At 48.3% G+C, this 18,784-nt stretch overlaps 1 protein-coding gene across 1 annotated transcript in view; it reads left to right on the top strand.

Moving 5' to 3' along the window:
* The window catches only part of pkp2 (plakophilin 2), a 70,572-nt gene that overhangs the window by 47,359 nt on the left and 4,429 nt on the right, over positions 1-18,784 (top strand). Inside the window, exons 7-11 of the mRNA XM_072484853.1 lie at positions 8,899-9,016; positions 12,483-12,641; positions 16,007-16,183; positions 17,252-17,405; positions 18,422-18,611. Of these exons, the coding sequence (XP_072340954.1) occupies positions 8,899-9,016; positions 12,483-12,641; positions 16,007-16,183; positions 17,252-17,405; positions 18,422-18,611 (798 nt within the window). The remainder of the gene's footprint in view (positions 1-8,898; positions 9,017-12,482; positions 12,642-16,006; positions 16,184-17,251; positions 17,406-18,421; positions 18,612-18,784) is intronic.

Below are 18,784 nucleotides of genomic sequence, written 5' to 3'. Positions count from 1 at the left end.
GGCCACCCCACGTCAGGAAATCCGCGGGCGTGGGTGCACTGCCCCAAATGGGCGGGATTTACATCGCATCGTCTTGCGACATCGCGTTAGACCTCGCGAGGCAGCCAGGTAGATCCCGGAAGTGGGGTCTCCTGGCTTATAGCGGCCACACTATAAGCAGGTGCAGCGTGGCCATTGGATCGCGCCCTTATCTACATTTTCGCCCCCGATACACTGCTGAGGGAGTGCTGTGCTGTCCGAGTTACTGTCTTTCGAATGAGATGTTGAACCAATGCCATTTTTACCCTCTCGGGTGGATTTGAGACATTGGGCATCTTCTGGTGTGTTAGGCAGCGTTTATCCAGCAGCCATCACCACCAAAGTGGTTTAATTCGTTATTTATTTCAGCAAAGATGAGGAATGGCCAATAGCTTGTTCCAAAACTCTACTGAACTTTATTTTAATTTTTTTCACTCTTCTGTGTTTCATATGTTTGCACAAAGTGAAGAACTACCCCAGTGATTGCACTTTTGAAACAAATTAATTGTTCAAGAAGCAATTTGGGACGTTCCTGGGGTAGCGATTTGTCTTTGGAAGTTGCACCTTCTTGCTCCGAGAACTGGACAAACCCACCTGCTGGACTAAAGCAACCACTAAATCACCATTGAATCATGTAGTTGTTTAAAACTTCTCCTCCCATTCATCTCCATGGAAGCGTGGCAGTAAATATTTCATGATAGAACCTAGCAGGCACAATTGTAATCCTTGTTGTAATCTTTACACCTAACTCTCTGTTAATTATTAATCTAAATGGATTCATTTCAATCTTCCCATTTGCTGAAGGCAGTATTCTGGCCACAAATGGTTTAAGGACATCTTTACCTTGCTGAGCAATGCTCATTCTCAATCAGATTCGGGAGCAGTAAGCACTTTGAGAATAAAATTCACTATCCCCAACGAAAATCAGTGTTTGCTTTTAACCCTCTCGGCAAGGGTCGCCAACTCTGGGAAATCACATGACAGCCTTCCTCCAACAGCTCCTGCCTTTGGACCCCCAACAAATCAATCTGCATGATTCCCCCCCCCCCCCCGCCAATATCCCTGCAATTAGTCGCACAATCTGCCCATCCCTGTATCACCCCACCTTCCTGCGTCCAACTGGACAGTGAAAAGACAATTCGTACCTGATTGGGTGACTCCTGGCTCTCAGTCATAGAATCATAGAATTTACAGTGCAGAAGGAGGCCATTCAGCCCATCGAGTCTGCACCGGCTCTTAGAAAGAGCACCCCACCCAAGGTCCACACCTCCACCCTATCCCCATAACCCATTAACCCTACCCAACACTAAGGGTAATTTTGGACACTATGGGCAATTTAGCATGGCCAATCCACCTAACCCGCACATCTTTGGACTGTGGGAGGAAACCGGAGCACCCGGAGGAAACCCATGCACACACTGGGAGAATGTACAGACTCCGCACAGACAGTGACCCAAGCCGGGAATCGAACCTGCGACCCTGGAGCTGTGAAGCAATTGTGCTATCCACAGGGGATGGTTTAGCACACTGGGCTAAAACACTGGCTTTTAAAGCAGACCAAGCAGGCCAGCAGCACGGTTCAATTCCCGTACCAGCCTCCCCGAACAGGCGCCGGAATGTGGCGACTAGGGGCTTTTCACAGTAACTTCATTGAAGCCTACTTGTGACAATAAGCGATTTTCATTTCATTTCATTTCACAATGTTACCGTGCTGCCCACAGTCAAACAGCCATTTCCCCAACTCTAGTTGTTATGATCCAGCTGGTGTTAAGAGCCGGGGAAACCAAATCCCAAATGAATGGCACGCTATCACAACTATTTTAAATTTGTATTTTAACTACGATTTGCACTTTGTGCACTGAGTGTTGGCTGAGGCGAGGAAGCCGGTGTGCAGCTCTCCAACTGCACAGCCGAGTTTTCCCTCCAGATATTCCGGGACTCTGTGCACAAAAGATCTGGAGGTGGGGTCTCTGCCGTCATGCTGGGGAGAAGGGACTTGATAAAGCAGGCAATGCTGGCTCCACAGACATTTTAAATTGTGCACTGACCTGCACTAAAAATAAAATATTCCCCCCCCCAACCAAGGAATAAGGGGAACCCCCCCCTCAACACACACACACACATACACACCAGGGCACCCTCCCCCCCTCAAGGATATGGGAGATCCCCCTCCCCCAACACACGCACATACACATACACACCAGGGCACCCACCCCCCCGTCTCACAACCCCCTTCCCAAGGATATGGGATAATCACCTCCCACAACCACTGGAACAACCCCCACCACACCCAAGGAGAACTCTACCCCCCCCACCACCACCACCACCACCACCGATGGAGCTCCCCAGAGGGGCCACCTGGCATTGTCTGCAGGGTGACAATGCCAGGATTGTACTGCCAGGGTACCGGGGGTAGTGCCCACCCCTCTCCACCCAGGAGCCACACTTACCCGTGCGCTCCCGTCAGGTTCCCTTCAACTGCTTCACATTTCTAAAAAACAGTTGTAAACCTCGCCGACGTGATGTTCTATCGACAAGGGGGGGATTTTAAATATAAGGGAATGTATGGCGAGGAAGCCCGCGAATTATATTAAAATTTATAAAATTATATTTAAATGAGGTTCTCGCTCTTTCTGGGCAAAAGCCTTGTCATATCACCGAGAAGTGGCAGGAAAATCAGTAAATGAGATCTCATTGGCGAGAATCGAATTTTCCGATTCTCACGGGATTTTGAGCCCATGTCGCCGTTTACGCTTACGATTAACTTGGGTGCAGAATCGCGCTCAATAAATTAGGAGCCACAAATACCAGTAACATTTTTGGAGGTTTTAAATATTAAATTAAAACATTTATCAACAAAATAAGAGAAAACTTAAAAACACAACAGGCACGATTTAATGGGCAAAAAAACAGAATCCTGTTTTGGGCACATAAAGCGGGGCAGGGATTGAGACGAGCCTGCTATCTAACGGGACTTTTCCATTTCTTTTGCCCTTGGTCAGGAACCCCCCGCTGAAGCCGCACTTACCTCACTTCCTGCAGCTCATCAGTGCAGGAAGAGATTGGGGCGCCATTTTTAAGTACCGCCCTGATCTTTCGACTCCCTCGGAATCTCCACCATGACCTCCAGACCCCCCCTCCCCCACTGCCCTAACTTACCTCTTTAGCAACCCCCCCCCTTACTCCACTTCTTACGGGCAAGGACCCCCGGGCCCGATCCCTGGCATGGACAACCTGGCATCTGGGCACCATGGCACTGCCAGCCTGGTAGCACCACCCGAGTACTCTGGCAGTGCCAAGGTGCCCAGAACACAGTGCCAAGGTACCAAACTGGCAGTGACAAGATGCTGGATGGCAGCAGGGGTGGCAGGGTGCTACCCTGCCCAGAACCCCATCACCCAGCAGCTTCTGATGACCTGGGAGAGGGAGTCTCCCCCCAGGTGCTGTTACACCTGGTTCACGTTTGTATGGACCAGTGCTAAATGCTCCAAGGCATTCGTTCCCGGCTCCGGGGAATCGGGTGCAGACATATTTAAATGCACCTAATGTGTTAATCTGGATCACACCTAGCGAGGGAGGGATCCGGAACGTAAGGTCTTGTTAGATCACGTGAGGTGTTCTGAGTGTCGCAAATCTCGGGCGAAATTCTCCGTTATCGGCGGAAAGTCCGCCGATCGGCGCAAAAAACGGCGCAAATCCGACTTGCGTCACGTCGGAAAAATGGGTCGATAGTCTCCGGCCCGAAATGGGCGAGCAGCGACGTAACGGGATCCGCGCTTGCGCAGTGGTTCACGCCGTGCAGCGTCATGCGCGCTGCACGGCATGACGGCTCATAAGGCCGCGCTGCTCCCCCCCACCCGACCGGAACACCTGACCGCAACACCCGACTGGATGGCTGGCCGTCGCTCAGCCCCGAGGTTCGAGTCACGCGATGTGGAGGCGCTCCTGGACGCGGTGGAGCAGAGGAGGGACGCCCTGTATCCCGGGCACGGCCGCAGAGTTGCCCCACGCCACAGCCGGCGTCTGTGGAGGGAAGTGGCAGAGGCCGTCACCGCTGTGGCCCTGACACCACGGACAGGCACCCAGTGCCACAAGAAGGTGAACGACCTCGTCAGAGCAGGCAGGGTGAGCCTCCCCCATATCCCCCCCTCCCCATATCCCCCCCTCCACATATCACCCCCTCCCCATATCCCCCCCTCCCCCATATCCCCCCTCCCCCATATCCCCCCTCCCCATATCCCCCCTCCCCCATATCCCCCCTCCCCCATATCCCCCCCTCCCCATATCCCCCCTCCCCCATATCCCCCCTCCCCATATCCCCCTCCCCCATATCCCCCCTCCCCCATATCCCCCCCTCCCCCATATCCCCCCCCTCCCCCCAGCCAGGTGGCATGGACCACATGGGTCCAACTGTTGGAGGCTGGCACCTGGCCAGGTGGACCAACTCACTTGCCCTCCCATCCCCCTCCTCGGCACGGACCCCCCCCCAACCTCCACCCCAGCACGGACCCCCCCCAACCTCCACCCCGGCACGGCACGGACCCCCCCCAACCTCCACCCCGGCACGGACCCCCCCCAACCTCCACCCCAGCATGGACACCCCCCAACCTCCACCCCAGCACGGACCCCCCCCCAACCTCCACCCCAGCACGGACCCCCCCCAACCTCCACCCCGGCACGGACCCCCCCCCCAACCTCCACCCCGGCACGGCACGGACCCCCCCCCCAACCTCCACCCAGGCACGGACCCCCCCCCAACCTCCACCCCAGCACGGACCCCCCCCCCCAACCTCCACCCCGGCACGGACCCCCCCCAACCTCCACCCCAGCACGGACCCCCCCAACCTCCACCCCGGCACGGACCCCTCCCCACCTCCACCCCAGCACGGACCCCCCCCCAACCTCCACCCCGGCACGGACCCCCCCCCAACCTCCACCCCAGCACGGACCCCTCCCCAACCTCCACCCCGGCACGGACCCCCCCCCCAACCTCCACCCCAGCACGGACCCCCCCCAACCTCCACCCCAGCACGGACCCCCCCAACCCCCAACCTCCACCCCGGCACGGCACGGACCCCCCCCAACCTCCACCCCGGCACGGCACGGACCCCCCCCAACCTCCACCCCAGCACGGACCCCACTGCCCCCATCCCCCTTCCCAGCACGGACCCCCCCCCAACCACCACCCCCGCACGGACCCCCCCATCCCCCTCCCCAGCACGGACCCCCCTCCCCATCCCTCCACCCCGGCACGGACCCCCCATCCCCCTCCCCGGCACGGACCCCCTCCCGGCACTCCCCCGGAGCCCAGCCTACTCTAACCACCCCCCCCCCCACCCCCCCCGTCGCACACACACACAGACAACCCGAGACACACCTCTCCTCACGCATTCAGACTGCGGCCACGCCATTGCCTGCCCAGAGCCAACCCCCCAGGCCGTCACTCACCTCCACGCTGGTCGGCGTGAGCCTGGAGCACCTGGTCACACCGATGAAAAGGAGGTTTAATTTACGTCGACGTGAACAGTCATCACGTCGACGGGACTTCGGCCCATCCGGAAGGGAGAATATCGGCAGGCCGAAAATCGGCTGCCTTGCGCAGACCCGTGACATTCTCCGCGGCAGCGGCGACATTAACGCCCCGCCGACTTCTCTCCCTTCGGAGACTTCGGCAACCGGCGGGGGCGGGATTCACGGCGGCCAACGGCCATTCTCCGACCCTCTGGGGGGTCGGAGAATGACGCCCCTCATGAGAGAGAGAGAGAGAATGAGACCTCTTGCAAAATATAACAGCCTCATCGCATCACAAAGATGTGCGCAACAAGGCCATTAAATTGTGCACAAGATTGCATTTACACAGTTACAATTAGCCTGACAGAGCATTCAAAATATTCCTACTTGGTTAGACTCACAAGTAAAGACCCCTTTGGTCAACAGTCCCCATAGTTATTTAATCTATTTTTTAAAATCAAGTAATATTATCACAATACATCTACTGTTGCTGTGGAGAGGAGATACCTGGGGCTTCTCTCTGCTGTAGAAAATTCCAAAAACTTTAAAACAAAACCTTGCTTTCTGAAAAAAACAGTCAGATACTATCCTGGGTTGGCTGAAAACTGCTTAACTTTGCTTCTTTTCGGCCAGGGAAGTGGGACGGAAATTTTTGGAAATGGGAGGAGAAGGGGATTAAGACACTAAAAGATTTGTTTCTTGGGGGTCGGATTGCAGGATTGAAGGAGCTGGAAGCGAAGTATGCTCTGGAGCAGGGGAAAATGTTTAGATATATACAAGTTCGAGATTTTGCCAGGAAGGAGATACAGAGCTTCCCGGTGAAGCCGGCCTCCACATTGCTGGAGGAGGTGCTGACGACAGGGGGACTGGAGAAGGGGGTAGTATCGGTGGCTTACGGGGCTATTTTGGAGGAGTGGAATGCGCCGCTGGAAGTGATCGGCAAAGTGGGAGGAAGAGTTGGGAGAGGTTATGGAGGAGGGTTCTGGTGTGAGTTGCTCCGGAGAGTGAACGCCTCTACCTCGTGCGCGAGGTTGGGGCTGATACAGCTGAAGGTGGTATATAGAGCACACTTCACAAGGGCGAGGATGAGCCGGCTCTTTGAGGGGGTAGAAGATGTGTGCGAGCGTTGCGGGTGGGGGCCCGGAAAATCACGTTCATATGTTTTGGTCCTGTCGACAGCTGGAGGATTACCGGAAGGAGGTTTTTAGGGTAATCTCTAAAGTGGTGCACGTGAAACTGGACCCGGGCCCTCGGGAGGCCATTATCGGGATGTCGGACCAGCTGTGGTTGGAAACGGGTGCAGAGGCAGATGTTGTAACCTTCACCGCGTTGATCGCCCGAAGACAGATCCTGTTGGGATGGAGAGCAGCCTCTCCACCCCGTGCACTGGCGTAGCGGGGGGACCTGTTGTAATTCTTGACTCTTGAGAAGGTTAAGTTTGAACTGAGGGGAAGGATGGAGGGGTTCTACAATTCATGGGCGTTATTCATTATGCACTTTCAAGAACCGGATAACATCGAACATTAGTTGAGGATGGGTGGTTGGGAGGGTTGGGGGAGGGGGACTGTATGTGTTAATGGTGACTATGGGTGATTCCTGATTCCTTTTTGTTATTTGTTTATGTTAACATGCGGGCATGTTTGGAGGTTGGTGGGAGGATGGCATTGTTGTTGTTGATATGGGGATTGACATATATTTGTTACTGCTTATTGTTTGTTGTTGGTGGGGGCAAATTTGGGAGAAAATGTGAAAAAGGAGAATAAAAATATATTTTTTAAAACTTTGCTTCTTTTCACAGCTCTCTCCCAGCACAGAGCATATTCAGGAGATCTTACAGGGCCACTCCCCAGCACAGCTTAAACCCCTCTTTAAATATGTGTTTTCTCTTTCATCTTTTCCCACTGTCCTCATTCTTCTTTGAAATGTACTTTTCCCAGGATATGAATATCTTGTTATCCCAAATGCCACCACTTTTGGTTAAAATAAAATTTAAATAACCGTGCCTTATTTAATTATGACCTTTTCCCAGTTGTAAATCCCTTTTACTTCTCTTTGAAATTTAACAACAAACCTTCTTTATCTCTTAATGCAAATTTCTATCCATGTCTTATTTACCAACTCGGCTCTATTTACTTCAAATGTCTGCTTTTCACACCTGGGCATTATTAGTCACACGCACACATACACACTCCACAAAAGTATTAAAATAATGACATTTTCTTCATATAATACAAGTAATAAACAAAAGTGTTCAGCGACATTTTTATTTAATGACATCATTGATAGGAGATTTTTTTCTCCCATGTTTTGCGGGCAGCATTGTCCTGGCAATTAATCTTCAATTTCTGGAGATCCAGGCAATCTGGGACAATATGTTGCCACAACAGGCAACACATGCAGTCTGACACTCTTCCAGGGGATCTAGACTGTCAGTTCGTTCACTACTTATTTAGCGTGGCTGCGAATTCTATCTCCCTCTGGCAAGGAGCAGCTTTTGTGTTAAAGGTGCAACAACTAAATCATCCATGATGCCAAGTCAAGCTGGCCTGACGTTCCCTGACCTTGTCCTGGATTATTCAACCTCTTCCCTTACCCATCGCCCACCTAGCTCTGTTAGCTTATAGTAAATATAGGTAGTAAATATTGAGAACTAGTGAGAACTCGACACCTGAATAGTCGAGTGTGTCACATCATGACCCACTGCCCTTGATTTAGTTATTCAAAACCACCAGAATTCCATTCTTTCAATTAATAATATAAAGACTTTCAAAAAAATACAAAACAATGCATCTTCTGGCTGGATTGTTGGGAGATGGTGGCATAGTGGGAATGTCACTGAATTTTCTGGTCCCCTCACAGCGAGCCAATCAAAAGACTATTAACTTTGGCAGTACCAGTAAATCTCACCATCACAAAAGGTGGCCATGGCAACTATTATCGATTGTCATTAAAAACACATCAGGTTCACTAATGTCTTTGAGGGAAGGAAATTTGCCATCCTTACCTGGTCTGGCGTACATGTGACTCCAGACACAGAAAAATGTTGACTCTTAATTGCCCTCTGAAATGGTCGAGCAAGCCACTCCACTCAAGGGCAATTAGGGATGAGCAACAAATGCCGGCCTTGCCAGCAATGCCTACATCCTGCGAAGAATGAAAATAAACTGTCATACTGAGTTCCTGTAAAAGTTGAATGTAAAGGATCCTACAGCTTTCCATCACACACCCATTTTTGGTCACTCGGATATCGGAAACTGGTCACCTGTATTCACATTATATAAAGTTTGAGGTAATAATTGCTTGGCACTGTCTTCAATAGATTCTAGTTTTTGTTGATGATTGAGCCACTTCACTGCTCTCTCTTTACAGAAATTTAAGTTCAGCTAGTCCAGAAGGTCGGAAGCAAATGAGAGAATGTGATGGACTAATTGACTCCCTTGTCCACTACATCCAGTTCACAATTGCCAATAATCAAGAAGATGATAAGGTAAATGGAATAAATCTGACCCAAGGCTTGATACAGAAAGTCACTGGAGATTCCTCAAAGCCCTTCCCCTGTGCTGTCGGTCCTTCCCTGGAAATGTGTCCGAAATCCTCGTTTCCAATCTGCAAATCCTCCTATCCTATGATTCCCCACCCCCCCCCCCACCCCCCCCCCCCCCCCCCCCCACCCCCCACCCCCCCACCCCCAGTGATTCCAACCATTTCAGGCTGTGGAGACTGAGAAATTACTCAGCAAATAACTGACTTCAAACTAAAGGATCAGATGCAGAGGAGTGTGAAGTGACACATTTTGTAAACCCCATCATTACATTAAATTCCACACATTGTGTCCACCTCTGGCCACCACATCTTGAGAGAAGGGTACAGAAGAGATTCACAAGAAAAGTTCCAGGTACAAGAAACTTCAGTAATGTGGACAGATTGGAGTAGCTGTGGTTGTTCTCCTTGGGGAATACTATTCTCATTGGCAGAAGGGTCACAACCAGAGTACAAAGATTTCAGGCGACTGGCAAAAGAACCAGAGGTTCCATAAGAAAAATCTTTTAACACAGTAAAGATCTGCAATACAGTGCCTGAGAGTGTGGTGGTGGCAACTTCAGTCGAAGCTCTCAACAGAGAATTGGTTGGTCACCTGAAGAGAGGAAATTGGCAGGGCTATGGGGAGAAGACAGGGGAGCGGGAGTAGCTGAGTTGCTGTTGCAGTGAACTGGCATGTACAGGATGGACCGAATGGCCTTCTTCTGTGCTGTAACCATCCTGTGATTCTATAAAGCACCAGCAGGAATTAAACCCACAATCTTGGCAATGAGGGCCCAGGGCAACACTTGAAACACTGACGATCAACGTCTCTGGGCCTTCTAAAGAATCTCCCAGAAAAAGGAACATGCTTCTGGATTAACAATATAGAGAACATGAGTTCAAATCCCACCTGAGCTGTTTGGAAATTGGGATTCACTTCAAATCCATCTAGAATTTAAAAGTTGATATCAGTAAAAGTGACCACGAAGGTGTCAGATTGTCATTAAAACCCCTGTCCTTTTAGTGTAGAAATCTTGCTGTTGTCACCCAGTCTGGGCCTATATGTGACTCCAGCCCCACGCCAATATGACTGAACCTTAAATAAAAACAGAAAATGCTGGGGAAACTCAATATGTCTGGCAGCAGCTATGGAAGTGAAAAAAGTTAATGTTTCAACTCCAATCTGAGTTCTTCAGAACTGAAAACTATCCCTAGAAGTGGCTTCGGAAGCCACTCCGTTGCATCAAAACTGCCTCAAGGTTTTGTCCCTCCTCTAGAAAACCAGGGAGCGACAATAAATGCTGGCCCACATCCTGAGAATGGTCACTAAAAAACCCTCTTCTTGCCAGTTTCCTGACATGCTGGGAAGTTTGAATTAACATATCGGATGCCTGTTATATATCCCAGACAAATCCAGTTCCATTAACTGAATATTTAATTGAAGTGCTAGGCCCTCAACGTCTTACACTTCACATAAATGACTTGAATGAAGGGACCGACTGTTTTGGTTGCTAAATTTACTGACGACACAAAGGTAGGTAGAAAAGTAGATTGTGAAGAGGATGTAAGGAGGCTTCAAGGAGATATAGATAAGTTAAGTGAGTGGGCAAAGATTTGACAAATTGAGTATTTTGTGGGAAATTTAGAAATTGTCCCATTTTGGCAGGAGAAACGAATAATAAGCATATTATCTAAATGGTGAGAGTTTGCAGAGCTCTGAAATTCAGAGGGATCTGGGTCCTAGTGCATCAATCACAAAAGGCGAGTATACAGATGCAGCAAGTAATTAGGAATACTATTAGGATGTTATCATTTATTGCACAGGCAATTGAATATATAAGTAGGGAGGTTATGCTTCAGTCATACAGTGCATTGGTGAGACCACATCTGGAGGTACTGTGTACAGTTATTGAACTTCTTATTTAGGGAAGGATGTAAATGCATTGGAAACAGTTCAGAGAAGGTCCACCAGACTAATACCAGGAATGGGTGGGTCGTCTTATGAGGAAATGTTATTGTATCCACTAGAGCTTAGAAGAATCAGAGGTGGCTTGTTTGAAGCATACAGGATCCTGAGGGGTCTTGATAGGTTGGAAGTGAAGAGGGTGTTTCCTCTTGTGGGAGAATCTAGAATTAGGGGCCACTGTTTAAAAATAAGGGGGTCATCCATTTTAAACAGAGATGAGAAGAAATGTTTTCTCCTCATGAACTCTCTTCCTCAAAAGGCGGAGGAAGCAGAGTCTGAATATTTTCAAGGCAGAGCTAGATAGATTCTTGAACAAGGGGGTGAGAGGTTACAGGGGTATGCGGCAGGTTACTGACAGATCGTTGAATGCCAGAGCAGGCTTGAAGGGCCAAGTGGCCAACTCTGCTCCTAATTCGTATGTTTGTATGTATGTTCATATGTGCATAATAGCATCTGTTATGATACCATACATTTTCTGCTCCTGCCCCAAAACCCAATTCAATCTTTAATGTGTCGAACGTAACTAAAATGGCACCTTTGTGTGAATACATCGAACATAGAACATTACAGCGCAGTACAGGCCCTTCAGCCCTCGATGTTGCGCCGACCTGTGAAACCAATCTAAAGCCAATCTACACTATTCCCTTATCATACATATGTTTATCCAATGACCATTTGAATGCCCTTAATGTTGGCGAGTCCACTACTGTTGCAGGCAGGGCATTCCACGCCCTTACTACTCTCTGAGTAAAGAACCTACCTCTGACATCTGTCTTATATCTATCTCCCCTCAATTTAAAGGTATGTCCCCTCGTGCTAGCCATCACCATCTGAGGAAAAAGGCTCTCACTGTCCACCCTATCTAATCCTCTGATCATCTTGAATGGTCTCACATTGCCTCTTCTGTTCCTGAGATTGAGGAATTTCACGTAACCTTTAGGACCTTGAATACTCCTGAGCTAATATTAGACACCAGGCTGGTGAGACTCTGTGTTACTGGACTCCAACCCAATCCGACGCACTATGTCCATGCTCAGTGTAGAGCGGAACAGAACACAACCTGCAAGTTCCCCTCCAAGTCACTCACCATCCAGACTTGGAAACATATCATGGTTCCCTCACTATCACTGGGTCAAAATCCTGGAACTCCCTTCCAAACTACACTGTGGGTGTGCCTACATATGCACTGCAGCACAAGGTTGAAGAGGGCAGTTCACCACCACCTTCTCAAGGGCAATTAGGGATGGGCAACAAATGCTGGCCTAGCCAGTGACACCCACATCCTCTGAAAGAAGAAATTTGGAAGAAGGAAAATATTTTGCTCTTATATTTGTCCCGGGAGGCTCAGCGCTGTGGTGTAAAAACACAAAGCTTGAGTGCCTCTGGGTTTTAGGAGTTCAAACCTCTTGCGATCGGCTCTGACCATGGCACGAGGCTACAACAAATCTCTTTGCTTTCCACCCAGTCAACAGAAAACTGCATGTGCATCTTACATAATCTGTCCTTTCAACTCGAGAATGAGTTGCCAAGTGCCTACTCTGAGAACCTCGCCTGGAAAAATGATCCTTCATCACAGAAGAAATCAGCAGGCTGCTTTGGAGCTCGGAGTTCAAGGCTGAAAGAGGTATGTCACCCTCATCCTGCTCGTTATTTACACTTCCATTCGAAAAGCTCCCGTGAGGCATGTATGTGAGGTGACTTTACATAGCATCTTATAACTAATTGCAGGAAAAGACATTTATGAGGATGGCGTTGAAGCTGGATTAAATCAGCAGAGCCCCACTGTGAAGTCCGATTATATACCCGTCACAAATTCAGAATGTCCCAGCGTGCTTAATAGCCAATAAAGTGCTTTTGAAGTATAGTCATTGTTGTGCAGCAGCCAAATGCCCCACACTGGCTGCAATTGTTTTTTTACGATAGCATAGTGGTTAGCATGGTTGCTTCTCAGCGCCAGAGACCCGGGTTCTATTCCCAACTTGGGTCACTGTCTGGGTGGAGTCTGCACATTCTCCCCGTGTCTGCGTGGGTTTCCTCCGGGTGCTCCGGTTTCCGCCCACAAGTCCCGAAAGACATTCTGTTAGGTGGATTGGACATTTTGATTTCTCCCTCAGTGTACCCGAACAGGTGCAGGAATGTAGCGACTATGGGATTTTCACAGTAACTTCATTGCAGTGTTAATGTAAGCCTACTTGTGACAATAATAAAGATTATTATTATTATAATACACAGCAAGCTCCCAGAAACACAAAAGAGATAATGACCAAATAATCTGTTTTAGTGTTGTTGATTGTGGAATGAGTATTGACACCAGAGATAACTCCCCCCTGCTCTTCATTGCAGTTGTTCCCATGGTACCTTCTACGTCCAAATGAGTTGGAAATTGGTGTTTAATATCTCATCCAAAAACTGGAAATAATAGATAACTTAAATCTTACAATGAAAGAAACATGTATAACTCTCACTTTTCACAGTTGCACAGTGTCAGTGACCATGAACAGGGCCATGAAATGTCTGATATTTGCCTGTGGCAGTGTTCACAGAATTATTACAGCACATAAGGCCATTTGGCCCATCGTGTCATATTGGCTCTCCGAATGGGCTTAGCTTCATTCTCCTGCCTTCTCCCATAATCCTCACATTCTTCTCAAATAACAGCCTAGTTCACTTTTGAATGCCTCGATTGAACCTGTCTCCCCGCAATCTCAGGCAGTGCATTCCAGATCATAACTGCGTGAAAAAATATTTTCTCATATAACCTTTGCTTCTATAGCCAATTACTTTAAACCTTTGCCTTCTCGTTCTCGGTACTTTCACCAGTGGACACAGGTTTCCCCTGTTTACTCTGTCCAGATCCCTCATAATTTTGAACACCTCTATCAAATCACTTCCCACCTTCTCTTCATCAAGGAAAACAGTCCCAGCTTCTCCAATCTATCTTCATAACTGAAGTACCTCATACTCATGAATCTTTTTTGCACTCAATCCAAAGTCTTCACATCCTTCCTAAAGTGTGGAACCCAGAACAGGACACTTTACTCCAGCTGAGACCGAACTATTATCTTATATAATTTCAACATACCTTCCTTGCTCTTGTACTCAAAGACCCTGCTTCTATTGCCTTTTTGAGGAAGAGAGTTCCATAGATTCACGAGCCTCTGAGAGAAAAAATTCTCTTCATCCCTCTCTTAAATGAGAAACCCCTTATTTTAAAATGGTGACCCCCTAATTCTAGATTCTCCCACAAGAGGAAACATCCTCTCTACATCCACCCTGTCAACACCCCTCAGGATCTTACATGTTTCAATCAAGTCACCTCTTACTCTTCTAAATTCTAGTGGATACGAGCCTAGCCTGTCCAACCTTTCCTTCAAAGACAATCCTACCATTCCCAATATTAGTCTAATAAACCTTTTCTGAACGACAGATGTTAAGCTAACTGGCCCATAGATCCTGCTTCCTGTCTCCCTCCCTTTTTGAATAAAGGAGATACATTCACTATTTTACAATCTAATGGAACCTACCTCAAATCTAAGGAATTCTAGAAAATTAAAACCAATGAATCAACTATCTCACTAGCCACTTCTTTTAAGACACAAAGATAAAGTCCATCAGGACCCGAGAATTTGTCAACCACAGGTCCAACAATTTCCTGGTGATTGTAATTTTCTGCAGTTCCTCCCTCCCTTCCATTTCCTGCCATTTCTGGGATGTTACTTCATAAAATCATAGAATTTACAGCGTAGAAGCAGGCCATTCGGCCCATCGAGTCTGCACCGGCTCTTTGAAAGAGCACCCTACTCAAGCCCATGCCTCCACCCTATCCCCGTAACCCCACTTAACCTTTTTGTGGATACTAAGGGCAATTTAGCATGGCCAATCCACCTAACCTGCACATCTTTTGGACTGTGAGAGGAAACCGGAGCACCCGGAGAAAACCCACGCAGACAGGGGGCGAACGTGCAGACTCCGCACAGACAGTGACCCAAACCGGGAATCGAACCTGGTACCCTGGAGCTGTGAAGCGACTGTGCGAACCACTGTGCTACCGTGCTGCCTTGTATACTCCATCGTGAAGACTGATGTAAAGTGCCTGTTCAAGATGAGATAAGATAGAGATAAACTGGGCTTATCTTTAAACTATTTTGAATACAGTTGTAGCGTTTGCAATTCTCTCGCCGTCTGGCACTGCCTCTGAATCTAAGAAAGACTGAAAAATTATGGTCAGTTCCTCAGTAATTTCCACTCTCACTTCCCTCAGTATCCCTGCATTTCATCCGGTCCTGGTGCCTGATCAACTTTTCAGTACAGATGGTCTATCCAATTACCTCCTCCTTATTAATTTTAAACGTTTCTAATATCTGAATTATCTCCTCTGTCATCATGGCCTGGGTAGCATCTTCTTCCTTGGTACAGACAGATTCTATGTATTAATTTAATACCTCAACTCTGCCCTCTACCTTCATGTCCCCTTTTTGGTCCCTCCTCGGTCCTATTCCTTTTACCATCTTTTTACCATTTATATGTCTATAGAATACTTTAGAATTACCTTTTATGTTAATTGCTAGTCTCTTTTCATACTCCCTCTTTGCTTATCTTAATTTCTTTTTCACCTCTCTACAGAACCTTCTATATTCAGCCTGGTTCTCTATATTTTGTACCTGGCTTCTGTCACATGCATACTTTTTTTTTCCTTATCTTAATTTCTCCCTCTTTTATCATCCAGGGAGCTCCAGATTTGTTTGCCCTACCTTTCCCTTTTGAAGGAATATACCTTGACAGTGCCTTACCTGTCTCTTCTTTGAAGGTAGCTCACTGATCAGCTACTCTGTTTCCTGTCAACCTTTGATTCCAGTTTATTCGACCCACTTTAGACATTTGTTTCTGGATATTGAAGCTCAGTTTGTAAATGGAAGCTGTTGGTTTGCTCCTGGGGGAAGTGTGAATTCATTTCAGGTTAATGACAGTTTCTCAATCTTTCGCCATCAGGAGAATGTGGTCAATATTCCGTCTGTCGAAGAGAAAAGGAATCCCAGAGGGGTTGAGTGGCTTTGGCACAGTTTGGTGGTGAGGATGTATCTTTCCCTTGTCGCGAGGAGCACCAGCAACTGCACACAGGAGGCTTCTCTTGGCGCTCTCCAAAACCTGACAGCCAGCAGTGGTCCGGTGAGCTCAAATCCGGTGATAATGGCGGGGGCTGGCACCAGCCCGTCGCTCGCACATCTCACACTATACACAGTGTCTTACACAGTAGCTGGCTGGCTGAGACTAAACTATACTCTATCTTATTCTGGGGCTGCAGGCAGGATCCACAAAACTCAATCTCCCTCCCCTATGCTGCTGGAGAGCATGGGACAGCTCACAAATCAGACTTAGATAGCAAAACCGAACCCGTGTTTACACAAATTCAAAGCAGAACTGTCTCACAGTGACATAACAAAGGCTGTGGGAGTCTGATCCTAGTGAAATCAGTTCTGTTCATGATTAATATTAAGTAGTATAATATTACTGATATTAAATATGGCACATGGTAATGCGGTGGATGGTGGTGTGTTGTATTTCACTCAGGAAGTCTGAGTTGCTGTGGCAACCTTTACATGCATATCGTAGTCTATTTTTCATTCATTCACAGGATGTGGGTGACACTGGTTAGGCCAGCATTTATCGCCCATGCCTAACTACCCTCGACAAGGTGGTGGTGGTGAGCCGCCTTCTTGAACTGCTGCAGTCCGCGTGATGTAGATACACCCATTGTGCTGTTAGGGAGGCAGACATGGATAATGATGGTCGAGGCTCCAATGGTCTTTCCATCACACTGTTATTGCCTGCCTTTAGCGTGTGATGGAAGGAGTTACTGGTTGCTATGCAATTTGCCTGGCCACATTATCATGTCCTGCAGTGAGATTTGAAACCAGAGCTGGAGTGGGATTTGTACCCAGAGCTGGTGTGGGATTTGAACCTGAGCTACTGGCTCAGAGGCAGGAGAGCTACCCTCTGCACCACAAGAGATACTGAGGTACACTCTAGCAGGCAGGTTGTCGACAAGCGTAATTTACCCCTAAATCTTTTATTCATTTACCTTATTTTATTTGAATGATTCACTGAAGTCTGTCTGCATTGTCCCAGGCCTGCATGAGACAGGGAGCGGTGTGAGCGGTTTCCTGGGGAAGCAACTGCTAAACAATGTGCCGTAAGATATGAAGGGTTTAATCGAGCACGTTTGGTCATTATTAGATGGGATTCACCATTTCCGAGACCATCACATCGAAAGAAAATGGGCTCCAGCACATCAGACGGATGTTGTATTCGAAGGAGCCGAGTGTGCAGAAAGCTGCAGTCTCTTTGTTGAGGAACATGTCACGAAACCGCAAAGTCCATGAAGAGTTGGGTAAGTAGAGTGCTGCCGTTGACAGCTCTGTGTGTGATTTACTAAACGGAAGACAGGGGGCGGGATTCTACAATAATGGGGCTATGTCCCCACGCCTGTGCAAAAAACGCACGCGGAATGGTGGCGGGGTCCAGAAATTCCTGCCCCTCCTTTTTACCAAGTTGATGTAGAGCTACCTTCACCAGCAGCAGAGGGTTTCGCTCTGAACACAATTCAAGGAGAGTGACTTTGTGCAAATAAAACTGCCCTAAGTGACTTGGGCACAATCCAACTCTTACAGAGGGGTGTAAAACCAAGTGCTAGTTTCAGGCAAGTACCCGAGCAAATATAGAGGAACCTTAAGCAAGATGGAGGATGGCGTACTTTCACCATAGAATGACCCCACGCTTGCTGCACACTATATTGAACCCTATGGGGGGGTGATGTAATTGAAAATAAAAGAGCCCGTTCTGCGCGGGAATTGAGCGGTCGGTTCCGGCACTTTTTTTTTCACCCCCGGTGGGAACGCCCCACCGAGGCTCCACTTAGTCTCATACACAGCTCTGAGGGGTTCCGAAGGCAGAGCCAGGATGGCACCTGGGTAACACTGCCAGGGTGCTCAGGTGGCACTGCCAGGCTGGCGGTGTCCAGGCACCCGGGTGGCACCAGGGGTGCCAGCCTGGCCAGAGACCGACCACCTGGGGGCCTCTGATCACTTGGGAGACCCAACCCAGTGTGGTTCTGCCTGGACCCCGTTCGTGGGGAGCAGTGCTAAACGACGCCCGTCTGGGGTCGGATGCGGCCGCTAAATAGTACCCTAAAAAATGGGATCCAGTTTCTACAGTAAATAATTCAGAAGTTATCTGACAATGGATTCAGGATTTTCCCGTCAGCTTAGGGACCCAAATGTCGGGTCAAATGGGGGTCAGGAGCTGACTTTGTGTGGGAAACGATCACTAAACTGAAAGTTCACCCGAGCTGGTATACACTACGTGGAAAATTTGAGCATTTGTTCTTTTCTTCCTATCTTGCTCCAGTAAATCTGATCATGCCCGATCTGATAGCGATACTACCCGAATCAAATCAGGACTCCTCGATGCCCAATGAGACTGTCTCTTTCACCTGCCATGTGCTGAACAATCTAATCCAGCATAACCCTCAACATGCTCGCAGTTTTGTACAGAATCAAGGCTTGAAGAAAATAGTAAGCATTAGCAATGATGACAGGTAAGTGGAACTGATCAAGTCAACACAGGAACAATACGCAGATCTTAATATTTAAAGTGTGTCTGACAAGCACCAGAAATGAATGAAATGAAATGAATGATGAGCAATATTGTAAAATGGGCAATAGCCAATCGACATCCACACTTATTTTTAAATCCCTATCGATTTTTATT

The sequence above is a fragment of the Scyliorhinus torazame genome, chromosome 19, assembly GCF_047496885.1.
Source record: "Scyliorhinus torazame isolate Kashiwa2021f chromosome 19, sScyTor2.1, whole genome shotgun sequence".
Classification (NCBI taxonomy): domain Eukaryota; kingdom Metazoa; phylum Chordata; class Chondrichthyes; order Carcharhiniformes; family Scyliorhinidae; genus Scyliorhinus; species Scyliorhinus torazame.
This window is presented reverse-complemented; position numbering and strand designations above follow the sequence as displayed.